The 23,298-nt window shown below is 34.2% G+C and overlaps 1 protein-coding gene across 1 annotated transcript; it reads right to left on the bottom strand.

The window, feature by feature from the left end:
• Positions 1–302: 302 nt before the first annotated feature.
• Sply (Sphingosine-1-phosphate lyase) lies at positions 303–23,081 on the bottom strand. Its single transcript, XM_089243526.1, has 13 exons — positions 22,782–23,081; positions 20,606–20,771; positions 18,027–18,211; positions 15,685–15,936; positions 13,943–14,034; positions 12,582–12,618; positions 12,280–12,387; positions 11,688–11,750; positions 10,935–11,081; positions 10,084–10,204; positions 9,017–9,134; positions 2,435–2,699; positions 303–551 (listed from the first exon to the last, which is right to left on the bottom strand). Exons 1-13 carry the CDS (start codon positions 22,803–22,805, stop codon positions 441–443), a joined length of 1,689 nt encoding a protein of 562 aa, XP_089099652.1. The 5' UTR covers positions 22,806–23,081; the 3' UTR covers positions 303–440.
• Positions 23,082–23,298: the final 217 nt, after the last annotated feature.

Raw genomic sequence — 23,298 nt, 5'->3', positions numbered from 1 at the left:
ATATTGAATGAAAAAACCTCCATGGGAGAATTACTAGTTATTTCAGCTGTGCAATGAATGAATTCAGCTGTGCAGGGATCACTGAGACACCATCTCTACTTTCTTTGAAAAATGAACAATGGGACCAATGCATATTATTTGAGAAAAGAGTTTGAAAAAGAATAAATTATTTTTTGCTGTACTTATATTTCTTGATTTTTTAATGATCCATTGTAAGTTCTTATGGAACAGCACCTCATATTTGCTATTCTGTGATTTAAAAAAAAATTTCAGCAAACTATGGCACAAATAGGCTAATAGAATATTTCTTCAATCATTTTAATGCAAAACAATAGCCTAACACTTGTAATGTTTGTGTGTGAAGTCAAAATATATATACACTTTTCTCTTCTAAATAAGTTTCACTTGTAGAAAAAACATTTTTAATTACATTTTCCATGTTAAGATTTGTTCTGATGTTCACTGCTTGTACAAGCATCCAAGAAGGTCCATACAAGTTCTGATACTATAGATCTGTCTGGAATACTTTGTGCGGTACCATATATAGCAGCCTGAAATTGAAAAAGTAATACTATCGCTTGAAGAAAAATAAGTCATAAATACAATAAAACTTCCCTCTTGAAAAATTCCATTTCATCAAAAGAAAATATTTCCTGCATAAAACTGAAGGTTTTTAGGAAAGATTTCCTTTTAAAAACTTCTCTACCTTGAAGAACAAATCATGGTGATCGTGAAAAGAAAAACTAAAATTCTTTTACATAATTTGTTTTGTTTTTTTCCTACTGGCAACAAATTAAGTTTTTGACAAATTTATTATGAAGAAAAGTGAATTGGGAGCCAACTTCAGAATCATCTGCAGTACCCTTTTAACAACACTATGTAATAAAAAAAACCATTTTCCTGTGTTGTTGGCTTGACCAAAATAATCATGAAAATGATTATTCCCCTCAAACTTTGGTTTTGTGATTAGGATAGGGCCAGAAATACAGGGGGGGGGGGGGGCAACTGTCACGGGCAGAAAAATTTAGGGAGTTGGCAGTTTTAGGTGGGAACAAAGAACACTGTTTTAAACTTGTGGAAGCGAAAAAATCATTTGTTTGCCCAGGCAGCAAAAATCCTAGTTACAGCAGTGGGTTAGGAGATTGATATTTGTGAATTGGCTCATTGGGTGACTGGAATATTGAAAATGACAAGAGAAAGGAACTTTTCACACTGATAATAATTTTAAAAACTTTTAGAATATAAATCATGCATCTTAACAGAGAATAAAATTTGAGTTAAAATAAAACTTTAAATATGATGGAACTTCTTCCATTTTTTATTCCCAATATACACTTCATCCTCACATTTTAGCTTAGTAATTGCCATGATATTTTCAATGTGTTCTCCCTTATATAGATGGTCTGAGTCGAGAATTCTTTGGTGAAGGTGCTCTTTTGGGTAAGCACTCATGCTTTCTTTGAATTTTTTGAGAGGAGTGTGAAGGAAATACAATGTGTCATTTAGAGAAACATTGGAAATTCCATTTTATTTATCGATTTTTGTTTTTCCAGATGCTCAAAATGGTTTTTAGTTTAGCAGCTACCCAAGAACCCATTAAGTATGTGAACAGCAATATCCCAAGCTTTTTTTTATCAATCTTTGACTTTTTTGGGAAGTTCTCTGTATTCCACATTTATTTACTGTAACACTATGTAACAAATACAAAAAAATCTTGTTCCAGGGTAGAAATGATTATTTCTTTTAGTCCGAATAAAAATTACAATTATTCCCCTCAAATTTTGCTTGTGTGGTAAGGAGGATGACATTTGTGAATTTTATATTTGAATTCCAAAGAGGAAGAAAAAAAAAAGTTTCAAATGCGGGTAAAACTGTTTTTCTGTATTTAATGCTGTTTCTTCACAAATTTCCTCTACTTTTCAAATTTTAATATCTCAATAAATATTGCACTTAAAAACATGGAATTTTTTTTTTATTCGAATCAGAAGAGACAGGGCAACAAGTTTCTAATTGGGTTTCGGGAGACACACCGGGACTGTATAAAAAGTTAATTTTTTGTATTTTAATAACTATACAACCCCTTGAAATATAAATGACGTATCTGAGTAATACACATTATTTGGAAACATTTTCTAACTGGAAGTATACCTCTAAGATCAACAGTTTGCCAGTAAAATGATATACCCCCTGGTGTGTGTATATATATGCATGGATGACATTAACTAATTTTAAAGTTTGTTCATACTTTTTGTACACCCATAAAAACTTATCAATGTTTTTTTAAAGTCCTAACAGAGTAGATTTATTTCAATCAGTCTAAGCAAGTAATTTTGAAAAATATTTTGTTTGAATCTTGTTAAAAAAAATTAAATGCTCACCATAGTTCTAAATGAGATTTGTTTAGTTAAAAAAACCTATCTAAACACAAACTTACATCTCCTTCTGCTTTTTTGCCTGGTTCTTTCAATATCTTGGCAGTGCATTCCTGGACATCTTTCAGGAACCTAGCAGCAACTTCTTTTGTATGTTGCAGCGTAACACACAAATGAAACCCAGAGGGAAACTGTAATATATTGAGATTCCATCCTCTCTCGGTTAATGCAGAGCATAATCGATAAATGTCAAAATGATTAGAGCCTATGGCAATCACACTAACTTCTGGTTTTCCGATGATATGTATTCCTGGTATCTCTCTCAAACTGGAAAAGTGGGAGAAAAAAATAGAGTTTAGTTCAAGTGAATATAATTATACAGAAATTGATATAGACTGTAAAAAAATTCATAAAATTTTGTCACAAAGCTTTCAAAAAAAAAATTAGGTATTTTTGTCCATTATTTTACTTCATAGAACTAATGCATGAGCAATGTTTTCCCCGCTTCTTTTATACTAGAACTTGAAAGGGCAAAGAAAACTTCACATGATTTTTTTTTCCAATTTCAGAATTTTTTGAAATTCTTTTTCAAAAATTGTAATTTTCTGTTTTTCGCCAAAATGTTTTTTCTTTTCATTTTGCATTTTGTTTCATTTTTACTAGAGTATCAGTTTGAATGGGACTTTGACTGAGACTAAAGGGGTTTTGGTCGACCCCAGAACATAATTTTTCAGAGACCCTTCTATTGTAAATTTGTAACATAAAAACAAAAAATAAAACTTACATCAAAGCCCAAACACTGGAGCCTAAAGAGGCCAGGTTTTGACAGTCATTATTAATAAATAATTAAGCCAATGAATCAAGAACAAGACAAGTAAAATTAAACATTAACAAGCTGGAGCAGAAAAAAAAACAATTTAAAACTATTAGATTTCATCAAATGAGAATAACTAACTTCAATAATTAGGACACTCGTGGCCATGGTCTATTGAAATGGCTCAAGTAAGTAGAAGCAAAATATACTTATTTTAACGTGTATAAAGAACACCCTGATTTTTTGGGCTTAAAATTTAGAAAAGTTGAAAAGATATATATCTATAATACTATAATACTATCCATGTATAAGAAACCACCTTTTTTTGGGGTGGGGACACCATTTTTGGCAAAACAACATGTTAAAATACATGATTGAAAGATTCATGGGGCTCCAACCCTATGACAGACCTTGCACACTCTAAATTTGTTACCACTTATATTTACCATAAAATGAATACAGTGGAACTTCGGTTAACAAGCTTAATTGGTTCCACCAACCTGCTTATACGAATCAAACTTCCCCATAGGAAATAATGTAAATTCACATAATTCGTTCCACAATTATTTATTCACATAAAAGTGACTAATGAAAATGGCTTCATTCAATAATACAACATAATAATAAACTTATTCTTTTTGTCCGACTTTGAAAAAGAACATATCTAATGATACTTGTTTTTGCCTCCTTTTTAGGATCTTTCAAAAATGAGGAATTTGAATTTTTCTTGGACAGATTCATTTCTCACACACTGCTACAGCTTTATTTCACAGTTTCTTTTCTACAGAACTTTGCACAGATTCCCACATTTTACATATCTCTCTGACCTTATTCGAAATGAGGCACTTCTCTCTTCCTCGGAAAAGACACCCTCCATAAGATCTTGCTGGTTGTTGCAGGCAATGGAGGTCCATCAGTTTGTCTACAGTCACCTTCTAGCCTAGCATAATTTATTTTAAAAAAAATAACAAAAAACTTTAAGCGCTCATACGCGTGGTACACGAGTGTTCATTTTTCGAGTAAGGCATTTTGACTGGAGACTGTAGGGGAGAATATCCCCCCCACAATTCCCCAGGTGTGTGGATGAAAGCAAAAAACCATCAGCTCAGTTGTGAAAACGTGGCAATAAAAGAAATAAAGCACAAAACTTTTGCTTGTTATGCAAATTGCTCGTTAACCAAAATTTCACTGTATACGTAGAATCACCCCATCTCTGAAATATCTTTTTCATTGTATTTAGGATAAACAGAGTTGTATACGAACGACGAACGCGCCGTTATATACGGAGAACGCAAAGGTTTCAATTATAACAAAAAATTTTTATTAATGAGATGACGCTAAGGTACGACTGACTCGAGCCGATACAAAATAACATCTGCCTCAAAAGGCGGGAAAAATAACAGATAATAATTGTGTAAGCGGTGCCATCTAGTGGTGATACAGAGAAAAAGAATAATATGTAATACTACAGCTACACACAAACATACTCCCACCCTATCAAGAATATATACATGGTGTCATATTATTCTTGATACATGGGTAGAACACATATCTTAGCATCTGGTTAACAAATTAAAAATTTCTTTTAAAAATACCCCTAGTAGTTCGAATTGCGACTACTCGAACATAACATTTCTACTTAGATGAATATTATGGCATTATCAATATATAAACGTTTAGTAGCACCTGCATGTGAACGAAATCGTTGAAGAGTTGCATTAAATGCACTGGCTTTTGGGGCAAAATATGCAAAACCAGTGATATATCCCTTTGCCAGAAGTCATTCGCGACCTCTGTGTTGTATGTTGACCGATCCTGCAAAGTCAACTACACAAGCTGAAAGAGAGCAATTCAAAGAGGAATGTCGCAAACGTCCTCCAATCCATAAGATACCATCACCACAACTTTCAACGAATGCATTTTCAGAATAGACATCCCAAGAAAAAATATGTTCAATTGGTTTCAAAGAACGCCACATTCTCAAATGAAAACCATGCTCTCTAAAAACACAGATATGGCTGCGAACAAATGTTTACAGCGCTTATCAAATCATCACAACCAGACACTATATCATCAACATACGTGTCGTTCTTACTGACGTCAGCAACAGCTGATAAGCTCTCCTCAGTTCAAGGCCACCTGATGCAATAATCTAGTAGTGGGAAAGAGGGCAGATGATGTTCCGTAAGTTACCGTGCACAGTTGATAATTGTCCTGAAAATGCCTCTCACAAAATTCCCTTTCAGGGAAGAGACAGTTTTCATGGGGCACTGTAGGAATCTCCTCGGAACCATGAAGTGTTTCATCGATATCCAATTCAGAATGAAGGCATATCAAATTAGCATTAGACTGACAGTTATTATTAGCTTCATTACGTTTTGTAGGGATCTTTCCTGACAGCACCCAACCGAACAATGTGTTTTGGGCGATGAGTGCACTACCGTTATCCTGTATTTGCCCTGGGCGTATCAAAGAGAAAAAATGCTCAGCTCCAATAATAATGTCAATATTTTTACACTTATCAAAGTAAACATCGGCTAATTTAAGCGGCATAAGCATTCAGTTCATCCGAACGGACAAACTCAGTAGGCAATGGAGCCGTTAACTTTCTCAAGATATACGAATCAATGTCAATATAATGATTATCATCATATGTAGAATATAATTTTAAGTTCACTAACCCTCTAGTGGTACCAGCGTCCACAACTGCCACTCCTTTCACAGTAAAGGGCGCATTTTTGAGGGGAATTCTCAATGCTTGAACACATGCCTCACTAATAAAGGAACACTGAGAGCCCGAGTCGAGAATTGCACGGATAACATGACGGCTACCTGATGCATCTAAGACGCACACTTGAGCCATGGGCAATAACGTACAGAAAGAAACATTAGCGGAAATATTTGATTGCAACACTGTGGGATCATGCACCTTAGACGCAGTAGATACAGGCATATCCGATAACGCAGTGGTAACACTGGTGGACACAACTTCGTGCAAAGTTGAATGATGCTTCTGATCACATCGCGAACACCTGAACGACGACGAGCATTCATAAATCTTGTGATAGCTGGAGAAACAGTTAAAACATAACTGTTTCTTGCGAAAGAAAATTTTTCTCTCGGCCACTGACCAGGATTTGAAAATCTGACACTTATGTAGCCTGTGAGGTCCGTTGTATGATGGACAGCTCTTGATGAGACCGCTAGGTGACGATGTTGATTTCTGTGGCACCTTGATTCCGCTTGCTGACCTTTCAGGATTGAAGATCTCGAGGGCAGCGCATCTTGAATTGAGAAACTCTAGGAAGTTTCTGAACTTTGGAAAATCTTGTTCTGCTGTCTTTTGAGCCCAAAGCTGTCGCGTTTCTGGATCAACTTTTTCCAGCAAGATTTCAATCAACCAAGGGTCCAGAGTAGCAGCTTCATCTGCAATGGCAAGCGAACTTCGAATAATCTCATCCGAAGTATCGGCAATGTGTCGGAGTTTCGCTTCATCAGGAGTAGAAATCGGTTGCTGTTCGAGGAACGTCTTTATCAGGGACGAAATTATGACCTTCTTCCTGTCAAAACTAAGCAATAATTTCTCCCACGCCTCTATGTATGTGGCCTCTGACACTGGTATGTGTTTGATCAGTGCCGCTGCATCACCCTCCAAGAGGCCCTTCAAGTAGCTGAATTTCTGGACGTTCGTCAAATGCTCGTTTTTGTGAATCATCGATTCGTACAGGTCCTTGAAACTGTTCCAGTTTATATACGACCCCGCGAATGACGGAATGTTTATGCGAGGCAAATAACTGTCTCTTACCTCGGTAGTAGTAGCAGACCGTGAACGCGTCATCAACTGCGAAAGCACACATTGTTGTTCCGCCAGCTGCAGCAGAATTCTTTCAGTACGGGTGTCCGCGTCCAAAAACTCAACCGTCGTCGAAGGCTCCTTAGTCACGGCAGCCAGAGCTCGTTTCAATTTGGATTTCGTTGAAAGATACTGTTCTTCCACCTGAGCAATTTCTGATAATTCCTCGTCCAAGCATTTGTCATGGCGAACAAATTCCTCGAAGACATTCTCGAGCCTTTCCAACCTGGTTTTAATGTCCTCGTGGTCAAACTCGGTTGCGCTTTCGATGAAATGCTGGATTCTTGTGATCGAGACCTTAGCTCTACCCCGATGAGCGACGATGTCCTTAGTTGACATGATATCAGGACTACTTTATGCAGTGAGTCCCTGTTCGGGTGCCAAAAAATGTATACGAACGACGAACGCGCCGTTATATACGAAGAACGCAAAGGTTTCAATTATAACAAAAAATGTTTATTAATGAGATGAAGCAAAGGTATGACTGACTCGAGCCGATACAAAAGAACATCTGCCTCAAAAGGCGGAAAAAATAGCATAGATAATAATTGTGTAAGCGGTGCCATCTAGTGGCGATACAGAGAAAAAGAATAATATGTAATACTACAGCTACACACAAACAAGAGTTTTCAGCAATCTGAGATTATCTTGGGTTCCCTGTGCCTTGAATTATCGAGACTACCATGTACTCAAATCTAATTGTTCCTTGAATGTAACTTGCACCACTTCTAAAAAAAAAGTTGGGTTTTTTTTTGCCTAATACCCGTCGTTACTTGTTACTGATATCATGTACTGGATTCCAGTCAATATGGTACACTTTTCTTCACGTGGCTATCAGAGAACGTAACTGAATTGGTGAGAAGAACAGTATTGATCCAAAATTCTCCATTCGAGATAAACAAGTTTTAAAATTTTGCGTGCTACAATCTATTGACTTTGAAAGCCAGCTAACGTTACGGTTACTTCCACACCATTCCTAAGGGCCTATTAATGTGGTTATGGGTCATCAAAAATAGTTTGTTTATGCTAACAAAACTAATTAAAATTCTTTTTTGTGCACACTGTTGTGCAATCTTCTTAGCAGCTAGCTTGTTCGTCAGGTGGCATTTCACTTTAAAATGGGAGAACCATCCATACACTTGAGTTTTATGCATAGCAGCATCACTAAGCTTTTTCTAACATCCCAACAGTTTCTGCTGCTTTTTTCCCCCAAGCCAGATGCAAAACTTCACAGACCTGCACCATTCACATAAAATAAAGAACAAGCTAAACAGGTTCTACAAAGAAATTACAGATGCCAAACACAGCCTTCCCAAAGAATGACACTTGGCATATTGGTTCAGGAGGAACGTCTTTATGCTCATCTAGTAGGAAAACCATGTACTAATGATGTGTGTGTGTGTGTGTGAGAGAGAGAGGAGAGAGAGGGGGGGGGGAGAGGGGGAGGTTTTTTTTGCCTAAACTGAAATCCTAAGAGCTGCTATGCTAGGATTTCCTTCATACAGATTTGAAACATCTCTGAGATTATTAAAAACTTATTAACACCCTTTTTGTGGATTATGAGGTGTGCTGTTGCTGCTCTCTCAGCATTGCCATTTAAGTGTTTGCCCCAGATTCTTGATCTCAAGTGCTCACATTTCGAACATACATCCACTTGAGGTCAAACAAAATCTGGGGTTATAGTTGTCATGAAAAAACTTCAGGTAGTATTTGCATTCAAACAAAAAAAGATGGATTTTGACTAGTACTGTTCTTCTCACTGATTCAATTCTTAAGTTAAACTGTGAAAGAAAACTTAAATAATATACGTGGAAACTGAATGATTTAGGTCTGGCAAGCTTAATATGAAAATATTCTGCAAAAATATATTCATCTTTTATCTCTAATAAATAAACCAGGAAAAAAAATTATTAAAAAAATATATACTTATAATTTTTTCCCAAATAGAATTTCAAGAAAAAACAGAACTCTGCTTACTTTTCCTCAATAAATCTGGTGACACTTATTATTTGCTTTGTCGCTTCCACATAATAATCCTTACCATGGTACAGGAGAGAAGCCCAGCATGTAGCAATGATGCCGCCTGAACGACTTCCTGAAGTTTTAAAATAGAAAGCATTAACAAAAAAATATGAACAAATTTCTGGTCTTAATTCATTCTATAAATTTGGGATACAATCAATTTATATTGATCTTGAAAAGTCAATGGAAAGTGCTTTGCCCCATCCTCAAAATGAACTCGCACACAGTAACACCACCACAACGAATGTAGTTAAAGAGTGGCAAAAGGTATTTTAGAGGTCAAAGGCTTGAGAATAATTTTTTTTTTCTTCCTAATGTTTTTTTTTTTTCCTCCCGCAAAATAGAAACGTTGGAAAACAGTAAAAAATATTAAGTAGAGGGTTTTGCAGTAAGCGTTATAAAAAGGCTCTAAATAAAATATCTTCCAGGAAAAAAAAGGGGGGCAAGTATAATCTACAGATCACTGTAGAAAGGTAAATTTTAAGATACGATTTAAAAAGTTACTCTGATGTGTGTTATAAGTAGAGCTCAATTTTTACATATATTTTTTTTAAATAAATATTGTGATCCGCACGTATTTATTCCCAAGGGATCAGCATGATCCGTCCAGGGAATTTGTTTTTTTATGACGTCATATTTTTTTATAAGTGATATTTTGGGCATTTTTGAGCAATTAGTCATATTTTAGGAATTTTGAAGCAACAGATCTTTTTTTGGTCATTTTATCAGCGAAAATTTTAATTGGCCGGCATTTTTTACTCAATAGCATGCTAAGTATGTGTAAAGCATCTTGTTCGTTAAGACACTTGAAGTCTTTGCATTTAATGGATTTTCAACATGCCGAAACACATGGATTTTTGGATTGACAGATTGGTTGATGCCACAACTCCACATCACTGTAAACTCCAAAGCTATATAATAATGTTTAGTGAATTATATTTTGGAGTAAAAATCTTTTTTTCCCCCAATTTTTTTATCCCTAAAGTTCCCACTCTCCCTCGAATTTTATTATGTTTAATTACCTGACAGACTTGGTGTACCATAGATGCCACCTGGCCAATTGGGTTGTACAAAATACTGATAATGACGATAAGATTTGTTACTGTACATCACCACTGATGAACCCTTCGGTGCATAAGCATACTGAAAAAAAAATTATTTTTTACTCATTATTTCATCAAACATAGCAGAAAATATATTGAATGACTTTTTCCATTATGTCATTTTTTCACATTTCTCATTTTTTAACACAAAAATCTCTTCAATTCTCAAGCCTCATTAATTGAAAATAAGATAAATTTTACAAAACATTGCTATGTTTCTACAGTTAAAAGTCTAAAACACAACAAAAAACATGCCATTCGATTTCATAAAGTTTTTCCAAGATATTTCATGAGTTACAAGCAAAATAATTTTCAGGATCATTCAAGTATATTATAGGATAGTACAGTCAATGCTCGTTATAACGACCTCACATTATAGCGACCATTCCATTACAACGACCAGTGGGATAAGTCCAAAATGTTTTCATATATATATATAGAATGACTATTATATATATTTTACTTTTGATATAACAACCCTCCCAATATAACACCCCTTTTCAACAGGATGAAAGGGAATATAATATTGAGCGTCGACTGTATAAGTATGAAGTACATTAACATCTCTTGTTGATATGTAATTTTGACATAGAGAAATTAGAGACATCCAGCATTTTTAACACCTTGATTTCAATAGACTCCTCAGCTGTAGCTCACATCTACTTTCTTCTCTTTTTTTTCATCATTAAAATGCACACACATGCCAAAGAGGCATATGAGAATTTTATACCTCATGTTAATAGCACTGAATGACAAGTTATGCAGCTTACTTTATGAGTATCTGCTGAAATGCTTGTGACCCCCTTAACCGAGAAATCACTTGGAGGTATTGGAAAGCCTGCTGCTTCCATGAATGGTATTAAGAATCCTCCTAGACACGAATCTACATGAACAGGAATATCATATTTGAGGCCAAGCTGCAAGGAAAAATATACATTGTAACACATTCACAAGTCCAAAATTCAAATATTTTCACAATTATGAAATATTTTTATTTATTAATAAATGTGTGTTTGATGTTCTTACAGACTGCAAGTGTAATTTGTGTATCTGCAGTTTATTTTACATCATCAAAATCATAAAACTCTTTGGGACTGAAACAAAAATGCTGAAATTACTAATCCTATCTTTAAATTTTGAAGAGGTTATCTTGAGGGTCGGAAGAGCTATTAAACAAAATACTTGGAAAATTTAAAATGAGCATGCAATAAAACATCTGGTACAGATTTCATTGATTAACTGTCATGAAATAATAATTATAATAAAAAAAAAGTGACCAGATTTCTAGCAATATCATTTCCTGCATCTAAATTTTTATATAAAAAAAGCTATTCTTTAAAGAAAGTAAATAAATACTGTGCAAAAAGCATATAATTATAAATGATAAATGAGAAAACTGAAAGAACTATACCGAACACATTAATATACCAAAAGATAGAAATGTGATATATTAACAACTGATGTTTATATATGAAACATAACTGAAATTTGAAGAAAAACAATTAATTCCAAAAACAAATTACCTTTGCGATGTCTTCAATTGGGTCAATTGCACCATGTGGAAATGCTGGTGTTGAACCAACTAGCTATATTTTAAAATGAAACCAAAATTCAAAGAAAGAATAACAAATGAAAAAAAAATTATAAAATATTATGATACATATTTCAGTATTCTTTGATATTGATATCAATATACCCATGTTTAACAGATAAAATCCAGCAGAATTTTATTGTGGTTAAATTTCTGGAATGAAAAGAAAAACATGAGATTTATGCAACTCTTGAGAGCTTACAAGCATCACAGAATTTAATTACGGGGTGTGTGTTTATTTTTATTTATTTAGTTTTTTTGTTCAATTGAAAATAAGTTTCTGGCTGATTAGAATGAACTGAAAAAAAAGATTTTCATAAATGAGTGTGACACATTATCATGCTCATTATTTTTCACTTCATACAGATACTACTTAACCATACATATAACTTGTACACATTCCTCTGCAGAGGATTATTTGATCATGATAAATGACGAGATGAATAATAAATAAAAATTAGAAGATGCTATATGCTACAAATCTCTCAAGACAACAAAAAACATTTGAATGAAAATATTCAAACCATGCATGTGTTTCCATCTATAGCTTTCTTCATGGCTTTCAGATCTACTTTTGTGGTTGCAGGATCTATCGGAATATGCTTGACTTTTATGTCCAGTATATGAGCAGCCTAAAAAAGTGATGGCACAGTTTAAACAACAAAAACAATCATAACAGGCAATTCAGAACAGCTACTTCAGGAAAAGAAGGAACAGAAACGAAATCATCAAGGCACACAAAAAATCTTAAAATGGAGAGATAGTGAACAACTCCTTTTCTATATAAATTTGATTTTTAATAATCAAAAAAGAAGAAATATCAGACCTTATCAAAAGCTGCATGAGCTGTGACTGGAATTATCCTAGAAAGAATTTAAGAAAATAAAGTTCTGTAATGGTTAAAAATAATTTGAAAAATAAAAAATCCCATTCACAGATCTCAAATATCTTACAACCTAACTACTGCCTATATTTTCACGAAATTTTTTTGACAGATGCAAAGTTTTCAAATTTTCAAACAAATTTTTTCATTTGATAGATACTTCTTAACCCTTTAAGCAGTTTTTAATATTTTTCTGATGCGCATTATAAATGCCACATTGGAAATAAAAGCATGCTAAGAACCTAAGCTTTTTCATGGTGACTGAAATGAAACATATCAATTTTGATGAGATATCTAAGGCTTGCCACTGTTAAGTGTCTAAAATTATTTGCTGCAGTTAAGCAGAAATCATAAATCTAAAAAATCCAATCAAGTCAAACTGCAGCAAAACAAATGATCAATTAAAAATAAGATAAAATTTGTGCTCATTGTGTAAGGAAAATAAAAGTATGTAGGATAAAAAACAATGATGTAGATTGTACAAACCTATAATTGGTCATAGAAACCAATGGCTTTGATGAATTTAAAAGTGTGAGATGCATCACAGTGGTCATTAAGAATGTAACGAAGTGAAAGATGATTATGATCAAAAGTGGTTGCAAAATGATGTGTGCAACTAAAAACATGAGCAACTGACTTTGACAATATGGGCACTCTGGTTGACTCTCTCTCGTAATATAAGATGTGACTGTGTCCTATGCGCAACCAGGCAAGCAGGATTTCCTGTTTGCGGTTGGTCCGGCAGCTTGAATGTCTAATGGACAATTGTGGGCTTAAGGGCATGTAGTTTAATTATTCCAATGATTCTGCCAGCAGCAATGCATCGCTTCTTATGAGATTAAGAAGTGGTCACTGACAGGTACCAAAAGGCTATTTTTGATGTTAGATGCCGTTCAAGCTGTGGTCTATGCTTCCTCATTGCCCAGTATGCTAACGTTACCAGTTATCCAGTAAAATTTTACTGCGGTACAGTAAAGTGTAAGATAATGTTTTTCGTGAAAAATGACATGTATAAATGGATGAGTGTGAAATTATATAGAAGACAGTGCTTGTAATGCGCTGAGAGTTGCTAAAAATTATGCATCGTCTGTGGCATTTGCATAATATTATGGAGAGCTTGAAGGATAGCATACGGTTCTGAGGAATAAATATAGAATGTCTGGTATTTACACTATTTACACTGAAGTAAAATGTATCCCAAAAAGTGAATATTTAGCATGTATGTATAATAGCATATACAGTATTTAATGTTAATGTTTTAACAACGAATATTATTTAAGTACCATAAAAGCAGTATAACTTACATGACAGGATTTTTTATTCCTTTTAAAACACGTGCACGATTCCTATATGCTTTACATGCAAGAAATATGCTTTCAGTCCCACCTGAAGTTATCTAGATTCAAAATGAGAGGAAAAAACCAGAGTAATATATCAACATGGAATTATGTTAAAAATAATTTTAGAATCAGTCAACTTTAGTTGTTTTTTTTTTTTTTTTTGCATGAGTACCAACTTTTTAATAAAATATTTTTTTTTCATTAGCCTGCTACTATAATAATAGAAGAGATAAAGATGAGACAGACTCATTGCAAACAAAAAAACATGCATCTAGTACTAAAAATTAGGGTTATCTGAACACTCATGCTGTTAATACAAACAACAAAGAGTAAATAAACTTTTGCCTGATATAATCTTGGAAGAAATCAAGGGAGAGGGCAAGAAAGAGAAAAACCATAAAATTCCTAATGCCTTCTCCAACAATAGGTACAGTCCTAAAAAAATAAATATAACTACTATCACTGACCGGGGATCCTACTTGGGTTGGTTACCAAATCTCAATTCCCAGTTGCTCAGCAAAAAAAAAAAACACATCTGAAAGCTCTGATCAGTTGCTTGCAAAATAGAGCTGTTTGATTGGTCTAATCAAATTTTTTTTAAATTCATAAACCTAAAATCTACTCATAAACTTACGTACTTACCACGACACTGTGATAATTGGTGTTGATTTTATTGTGAATCCTTGTGAAGCAGGATGTGTACAAACCTTCAGTGTATTGATTTATTATCATTCACCAATTAAGTTTTGAAGGCCTACATATGTGCATTTGAAGAAATTCAAATAAGCTGTAGACTTAATTTCAAGAAAAATTCTCACTTCATAAAATTTGAATCCGTGACCCTTTTGCCAGAAGTGTGAGGCAATTCCCAATTTCTTGCATTTGTCATTCTTAACACAAGTTTGCACCCTCAATCTTGTTTTTATGGGTCTCCTCATCTCATCCTATACAGAGGAGTTGTTAAAAAGTGTAATTTGCTTTTTTCATTGGTTCCTTCTGAGGCAACAACCTATGTTCCAATATCACTCTACAGCCTACATTCTTTTGGAATCAGATTCTAAACTGGATATACCATCCATTCTTAACCGTTTAAAGGCCAATGCTCTATAAATGGAACATAATTTTTATTTACAAAAATATCAAATAAAAATTGATTCAAACATTTTCGGTTTTTTATCGTATATAGACAAGAGTTCAAAGTATTTTTTGAAATAAATTTGGAAACTTTAGGTCGATAAAAATATTTTTGACAGAATTTTGAAATTTGACATTTTTTCCCCATTTCAATTAAAATTTGCCAAAATTTCAATTCTGAAGTAACTTGAAAATTATTTTGTGTGTTCTACCACTTAATATAACAATCAAAGTAAATCAATTAGTTTCTTTGTACTGTTATACATTAAAGAGCTATGCGTAATAAAAAATAGGCATGCAAAAGGACCCAGAATTCCAAATGTCAAAACAATAAGTGGGATTTCGCTCATAGTTCGGCCTTTAAACGGTTAAAATGAAGAATTATTTCAATGGCATAAAACTGCATAGGCATGATGGAACTAATAAATGTTAAGTTCATTATTCAACAAAATATTTTATTTCAGTTTGATGAAGTCTATAACATCATGAATTTTTTTACACGATTAGTTTCCAAAGATAAACAGTCCTCCCTCATTTTTTCCCCAATCTCAAGAGAAAGAAATCATACATACAGTGCCACAAGAGTCTTTGCCGCCTCTGTATAAGCTACAAATGATTCTGATAACCTCAGATTCCATCAGGCGAATACCAGGAAAGACATCTGGATGCAATGGGTTATGATATGCTGTCTTTCCAAAGATATCACGCACTAGATCATTCAACTCTTTGTCGTTTCCATGGTATACTGCTCCAGAGACATAACCCTTGTTCCATGAATAATCTCCTATTTTGAGATATGAATCGGCTTTTTCAAGAATGCTTTTCTGAAAATAAAAAATATACTAAGCATGCATAAACCATAATAACAAGTTAATATAGCAACATAATTTTTTTTCCAAGTGTATAGATTTTTTTAAAATAAAAATCAATCCAAGGATACGAATATATATAATCATACTTATTCTATCTAACAGGAATGCAAGCAGCTCTTTTTTTTTCAGTATTTATAGTACTTCAAGGCAGAGTATGCCAATTTAAATCAGCTTGATTTTAAAAAAATCATTGATTTAAATCAGAAAATTTAAATTTCATTTTTCCTCTTTTTAAACTTCAATGATATTGAAGTAAAAGTATCCTAGTATGGTATGCATATTATTGAAAGGTGTTAAAGTTTTTGATTTACAGAAATATAGAAGATCTGATAAATATAGACTTAAACATAATGCCTTGATTCAGTGCAGAAAGATAGCTGCTCTTATTCTAGATTTTGTGCATGGAAAAAATCTCAGAAAAATATACGGAGTTAAACTTAGATATAATTGCCCTAAGTATTTGCAATGCATTACAATGCGTCCTGATAAAAAAAAAACAGAGAAATTAGTTTTTGTATAAAGCCTTGAATTCTATGCCCTAATTGCTGATTTAAAATAATAATAGATATTGTACCAACATCAATACTGTTAACTTGAAATTTTAATATGTTAAGTGGAAAACTTTAAAGTTTTCTCTTTTTTTTCAAAACTCATTAAATCTGTGAAAGAATAAAACTTTAAAGCAACATCATGCAAGTCGGAAACACATCACAATAAATACATCTATCAATGGTGCAAGAAACAATCTTGTCAATAGAATGTTTTTCATTTAGTTGATGCTGAATGACCCTTTGGTTATACATTGAGTGAATTGAGAAACCTGCACCATATGTGATACTGAGTCGTCACAAGGCATTTACTTTAAAATAGGTGGGGAGCCTCATGAATAAAAAAGCACTCTACAAGAAAAATATTTATCCATAAAGTTAATTCTCAACAACCTTTCATGTTACATAAACTGATTTTTAGTATTAATATTTTTTGCTTGTATAGTTTGTTTCATAGCTTATTCATCAGTTTTCTGAATTAAATTTGAGAGTTTAGGTGAGAAAATGTGCATTCTTGATTATTAATAATATTTTGTTTTAATTAATAAGAAATCAGTTAATTTTAATCAAAAAGCATCCGATTTAAATTAAAAAAATCCTTTTTTAAAAAAAAAAAATCATGATTTTTTTCACACCCTGCTTTAAGGGCAAAGATGGATTTCAAAATACAACTTGGAAAGAAATTCCCTGGTCCCTTCAGTATCATTGTACAAATGTTTGACTGTATAATAAAATATTCTAATGTGAAAATAGCAATAAACATGTCAAACACATAAAAAATTGATGTGCAATGCTTAAATTGGTTCTTTAAAAACTATCTACTGAAAAAAAGAATACAATCAGCTGGTGTCACATGGTGTAGCATATTTTTGGACTGTACAAACATTTCTGTTGTTAATAATGTCAAAATTTCTGTTTGTTATTTCTCTTACGATTTCAAGTTGTTGTATCTTTTTGAAATACTCAACAATTACCTACAATTTTAGAAGGATTTCAGTTTTTATAGACACTGAACATGAAAGAAATACCTCAACTGGCATTACATCCATATTCGGTTATACTGATTGTATTAATATGCAACCTAACCACAACCAATAAAGTATTTGTAGATAAGATGCCACTCAAACTGAATCAAGTTGACTGAGGTGTTTGTTATTCATGAAATTTTATCACTTTTTTTTTTTCACACATGTATTCCTTAAAATTTCTTCACTAACTATAGTTATAAAAAAATGTACCAGGAGCATTTATCTGACACATTTTACCATCATTATAACAATTTATACTATCTCAAAACAATCTGTACGAACAAATTATTGAAATAATATATAAACAATATATTTTGATATCATCAAAATATTTTTTTCTGAAAAGAAGTAAAATTATTATTTATGATTGAAATGTATTTCAAAACACAAGCCTAGCCTACATCATCAATATCACCATTTTCTTATATAAAAAGCTAACGTATGGTTTTAAAAGAATTTCTTATACCAGACTGATGCTTTCTTTGGGCAAGGTTTTTCGCAGTGCAAAATTTCCTGTTCCCTTATTAACTTTTTCAGAAACTTGAGATGTAACATCATCCAGCTCTTTCTTTGCCTTAGCCACATATCCTCTGGCAACTGGAACATATGGCAGCCAGTTGAAAATAATTTGTCTACACGTAGGCAAACGCCCTGTAGTAGTAGTGATAATAATGAGAATAAATATCGAGATTCGTTACATAATATCTACAAAATAAAAACGTAAACATAGCATTAGCTCGGACACAATTCTACTTCAAATGAACTACATATATACCATCAAACACTAATTTAACTAATCAGATTGGACTGCCATTTTTATTTATTGAATCAGGGTTACAATCAGCATTAAGAGCAGTGTCACAGCCAAAAATACTCTTACAACTCCATCATAGGTGCCAATTCCCAGACTTGAAAAATCTGTAATTCATCACATGACAATATTTCATTGCCAAAGAAAAAATGACGTACAAATAAAAGGAAAATTTGGTAAAAAAAAAAGAAAGTATCCATATGACCCGTTTTCCCAGGAGTTTTTTGTATACGTTTTGGTGCTGGCCAGACATATTTAAGTAAGGATGTTTCACATTTTCAACAAAACCCTTTTCAATTTTTATTCTTCATTGATCATTTTTGTCACACCACACATTTTCTGCACACGAGGGCTAATTAGGCCGGGACCTAGAATTAATTGCCAATTCCGAACGGCAAGCTTGTTTTTTATACTCATCGAGAGGTTGGTGCAATTTTTATTCTTCATTGTAACCAAATATGTTTATGATAATTCTATTATGAATACAAATATTTGTCTCCCATATCAGTGATTTTAAACATTTTTTTTTTTTTTTTTGCATAGAATTATGACTTGCAGTAGTGCTTCATTTCTCACCATCAGGATTTTGCAGCGAATTTGATGCTCATTGGAAACTTAGTTACTTTTGAGTGAAAATTGGGGATTTGTTTGGAATCCTAATTTCTCATATTTTTCTCAACGTAACTTTATCAATCTAGGATTGCGAGGACTGAGAGGTTTTCCTTTTGGAATTTTTCATTTATGAAAATCCATAATTTGAGGATTTTCAGGGATTTTTCTATAAACACACGAACAATCTGATTCCCAACTGGATGATTTCAATAAGGATGAAAAATCAGAAACGTTCGCAACCTATGCTTTATGAATGATGACAGTGAAAAACTTAACAGCTAAAAATACTCAATTTAAGAATAACTTGATAAGGTTTTTATGACCATTGTCAATTGGATGAAAATTTCTCGGGGTAAAAGCCATCATCAGTATAAATTCATTTTATTCAATGTTTTTCTAACACCAACACTTAGCATCATCAGCTGCTGTGGTGGTCGAGTGGTCATAGTGACGGACTCACATCATGAGGTCCCTGGTTTGAACCCTACTGGCACCACCGTGGTGGTTGGCTGAAGTTGGTTATCTGTTGTTCCCAACTTTGAGGCGCAAATGTGAGCTGATCTCCCCATTAAAAAGTCTCGCCACAGAGAGCAACAGACCTACAAATGGTACAAATATTCTATCACTTCACTCAGTTCTGAAATATAGATGGCAGCACTAAAAGAATCAAACACAACACTAGATTTGCACTCAGACTGTTAGGTACACACACTTACGCTTCCAGCACAACACACAAGGTAGTAAATTGCCCATGGTAGTAGACCTGAGTTGTGCTCAGTTTGAAAGAAAGAAAGGTAGTTGGAATCATCAGGTGTGGATTATGACATTAAATTCAAGGATTGTTTTTTTTTGGCTAGAAATCCAAGACTTTTCAACAGCTAACCAACCAATGATTACAGCATGTATGTACTTATGATTTTCCAGCCAGTCATGTGCGTTCCAGCCCTCCTTCTAATTATTCGTATTGAATGTCAAATTGTTGTAGCACCTTCATATCTTTGCACAAGAAGTGGCGAGTACCTGAGTCTCAGAAAATTTGATTATATGGTTTTTGTTAATGAGACCTAGGTGCCTAATAAAGAAAGCTTTTTTTCTCAGGTGTACAGAGAGAGAGAGATCATTAAAATGTTTAAATATCATAATTCCTACAATCAGATAGAGGAAGCAATAAAGCTCAGCAGGACATGGATCTCAACTGTGGAGTACGTCAGACCCTGTTTGTTCCAAAGCCATCAACAAAATCAGTGAGGCAATTAATGAGGATTACTCACAGCTTCTTGTCCAAGCTCATAAAGATGCCACTCACAGGACATCAACAATTTGATATCCAATATGACCAATCAGAAGAGGCTGTGCCTCACAAGCTGAAAAAACATAAGCACACGCTGCTATCATTGATTGGTTAACTGTTGAAAAGTCTCAGTTTTCCAGCTGAAAAACAAATCCTCAATTTTAGTATCAAGTTAAAACACCTTCTGATGATGGCAACAGCTGGTGCTGGGTAATAAAACATTGAGTAAAATGAATCAATACCGATGACTGAATCTTAAAGCTGAAAACATCTCTTTGGATACTAAATTTAATTTCAAAATTAAACATTTTGCAGTTTCGTGTGCACTTACACGTTTGTTCTTTAAGAAATAGTAATATCGCCCTTAGTACTATAAACAGTAAAGGCCAGAGCAGAGTACACAATATTAGTTCAAATGGTTCCAGATGTTCATAACGTTGGTTGATATATTTCCTTGCAAGTTTCACATAGTTTCTAGCATCATGTAAAAGAATATCCTGTAAAAAATAAAATAAATTCATAAATCAAACATAAGCTTAACAAACAACGGTATTCTCAATCTGGAGTGTTGCTACAATAGCATCAGCCCAGCTTATGGACTCCAAAGCAGAATGTTTTGCATTGTTCTGCAACGAAACCTTGGCTGACTGGAAATGTTCTATGGATAAAAATCCCCCATAGTAGTATTTTTTGCACTTTTTCTAAAATTCTTCCAGATTGTTCTGCAGTAGCACTAATTGTTCTGCAAAGTACGTCGCAGATTCTGGCACATTCTGCTTTGGGGCTTAGGGGCCGTTCAAGTATTACGTCAACATCGATGGCGGGGGGGGGTTTAGATTTGCTGACTTTTGATGACAACGGGGGAGGGGGGTTTGGATAATGCTTACGTCATCAACCACCCTTTATGAAAATATGCGTTAGGATTCAGAGGGGCAGAGCTGATGATGAAATTTTGCTGACAAGGGGGGGGGTCAAAAATGGCTAAAAATTTGCTTACGTAATACTTGAACGGCCCCTTATGGACAACTTGGATTCTTGTTCACTGTGAATTTTCAGAGATTGGCCAAAGTGTAGGAGGGGGAAAATATATACATGTGCACTGATGAAGAAGATACGTACGTTCCACACCACAATTTTTTTTCCCCCACAATAATTTCGGAAACCTGAAAACGAAGACAAGATGAGGGACATTTCAAAAATGTACAAAGACGCTTAAAATGACGACTTCTAGCAGCTCTAATTATTATTATGGCACAGTTGATAGTCAGCTGAAGTTGGGTGATTCCCAACTTCAAAGCGCGAATACAAACCGGTCTCCCTGTTAAAAAGCTTTGCCATAGAGAGCAACAGGCTTACAATGCTACAAATATTCAGCCATTACAGTTCACTCATAGTTTGAAAAAAAATACATGGCAGCATTAAAAATTTACACACTATTTACAGAATCAAACTATTACGTACATATGCACACGTCTGGCACAATTCATTCAGTAGTAAATTGCACATGGCGATAAACCGGAGTTGTGCTGAGTTCGAAAGAAAGCAAGCCCTAATTATAGCTCATTAAAAGTCTTAATTCAGTTATAGGTTATACATTTAGCCGATAGAAAACAAAACTAAATTTCACAATCCAAATCAAAAGGATGCACAACCTTTTCAGTCCGCAAGCCAGATATGTTGTATTTCTGTTGCTCGCAGGCCAGAAACTTGTGTAAATCCCATTTAAACTGAATACGCAAACTCATTTGTAAACTCTTTGTTCATTGCTTCATTCACATGCTTGCTAATGCCTCAAATCACTCTTTTTCCCATTCACATGCTCTTAATTTCTCTAGGTCACTCAATGACCTAGTCCCTAAATGTCTCTGAAACAGGGCATTTTAAGAGCATCAAGGACCCCTGAGCAAAATGATATTGTTAGGTCCTACCTGGAAAGAAATGCTTGAACCAATTTACACACTTGCTTTCGAAAATTTTAACTGGATCTCATGTTTATGAGGCCCCCTCTGCTCGAGGGGTCTAAGTCCATGCGTTAAGGCGACACTGCTCAGCAGACACAGATTCATTTCTGGGTTATAAAAATTCTGCCGCCCTTATCCTATTCTACTAATTTTCTCGGCCACTCATCCCTCAAATTTTCCACCCCTCTTAACTTACCGCCACGGACTACAGCCCACTAAGTTGACTCGTAAATGTGCCACTGGTCAACCCTAGAAATTTCTAGTAGCAATAGGCTGTTGTGTTGAAGTCCAAGAGCAGCGTTTGAATCAATTAAATCAGTTGAGAAACCTTTTTTTTTCGTATCGTTGTACCATACATATTGTTTTCCCATACTTTTTTGCCCTGCCCGTTGTATTATTATTTAAAAGAGAGTCCCAGTTCTTATTTATTACCAAGATGTTTTTATTTATAACCCGTTGTTCATTTTATAATATATGTTGCTTCATTATCCAATCTGGATCCCGTAATAATATGAGAAGAAGAAGAAAAATTAGTTACGAACTTACGGAGTAATTCGAGAGCGCTTCCATTTCCGCCGGATGAGAGGAAAGCCAAGTTGAGAAAAGTCGCAGCGCGGATTAAAATCGATAGAACCACTTGTTACGCATCTTTTATCGCCGGATCATTGAGAGAAGCTTCGTGATAACATGAAATTATCGTGATGAGTTATGGTGATAATCGATAACAAATGGCCTCGAGTACGCTCGCCCCCGACCGAATGTCCACTGGCTTTTATTAAATCAATTTGTTTACAATTTCGCGAAAAAAGCGGGTTAGTCCGAGCGAGCTCCGTTCGGAGCGTCGAGGAGTAACGAGATTTGTGAGGCGCAATCCCAAAACTGAGAGTTCTCCTCCCCCTCACCAAGTTTCATGGATTCCCCCTAAATATATTCTGTAAGGAATTTATGTGAAAAATGAAAGAATATAAAAAAAACACCCACAGTTCTTTTCGGATAACTCTTTCCTCCATAGGAAGGCTCCATCCTTCGTTCATTAAAGAACCCGGCAGTATAGAAAAAAGCA

The sequence above is a fragment of the Pholcus phalangioides genome, unplaced genomic scaffold (assembly GCF_987345545.1).
Source record: "Pholcus phalangioides strain wild (caught in Gottingen) unplaced genomic scaffold, Ppha-v1.0 ptg000015l_1, whole genome shotgun sequence".
Classification (NCBI taxonomy): Eukaryota; Metazoa; Arthropoda; class Arachnida; order Araneae; family Pholcidae; genus Pholcus; species Pholcus phalangioides.
The sequence above is the reverse complement of the archived record's forward strand: the minus strand, read 5'-3'. Positions and strand labels throughout refer to the sequence as shown.

What these genes read in the sequence shown, in the direction of transcription:
- Sply (XM_089243526.1), bottom strand. Translation starts at nt 22,805, where the DNA reads ATGGAAGCGCTCTCGAATTACTCC. An exon ending in TTTCAGCAGATACTCATAAA is followed by an intron (nt 10,205 to 10,934) that starts GTAAGCTGCATA and finishes TTTTTTTTTCAG; the next exon opens with TATGCTTATGCACCGAAGGG. An exon ending in ACCAGATTTATTGAGGAAAA is followed by an intron (nt 2,700 to 9,016) that starts GTAAGCAGAGTT and finishes CCACTTTTCCAG; the next exon opens with TTTGAGAGAGATACCAGGAA.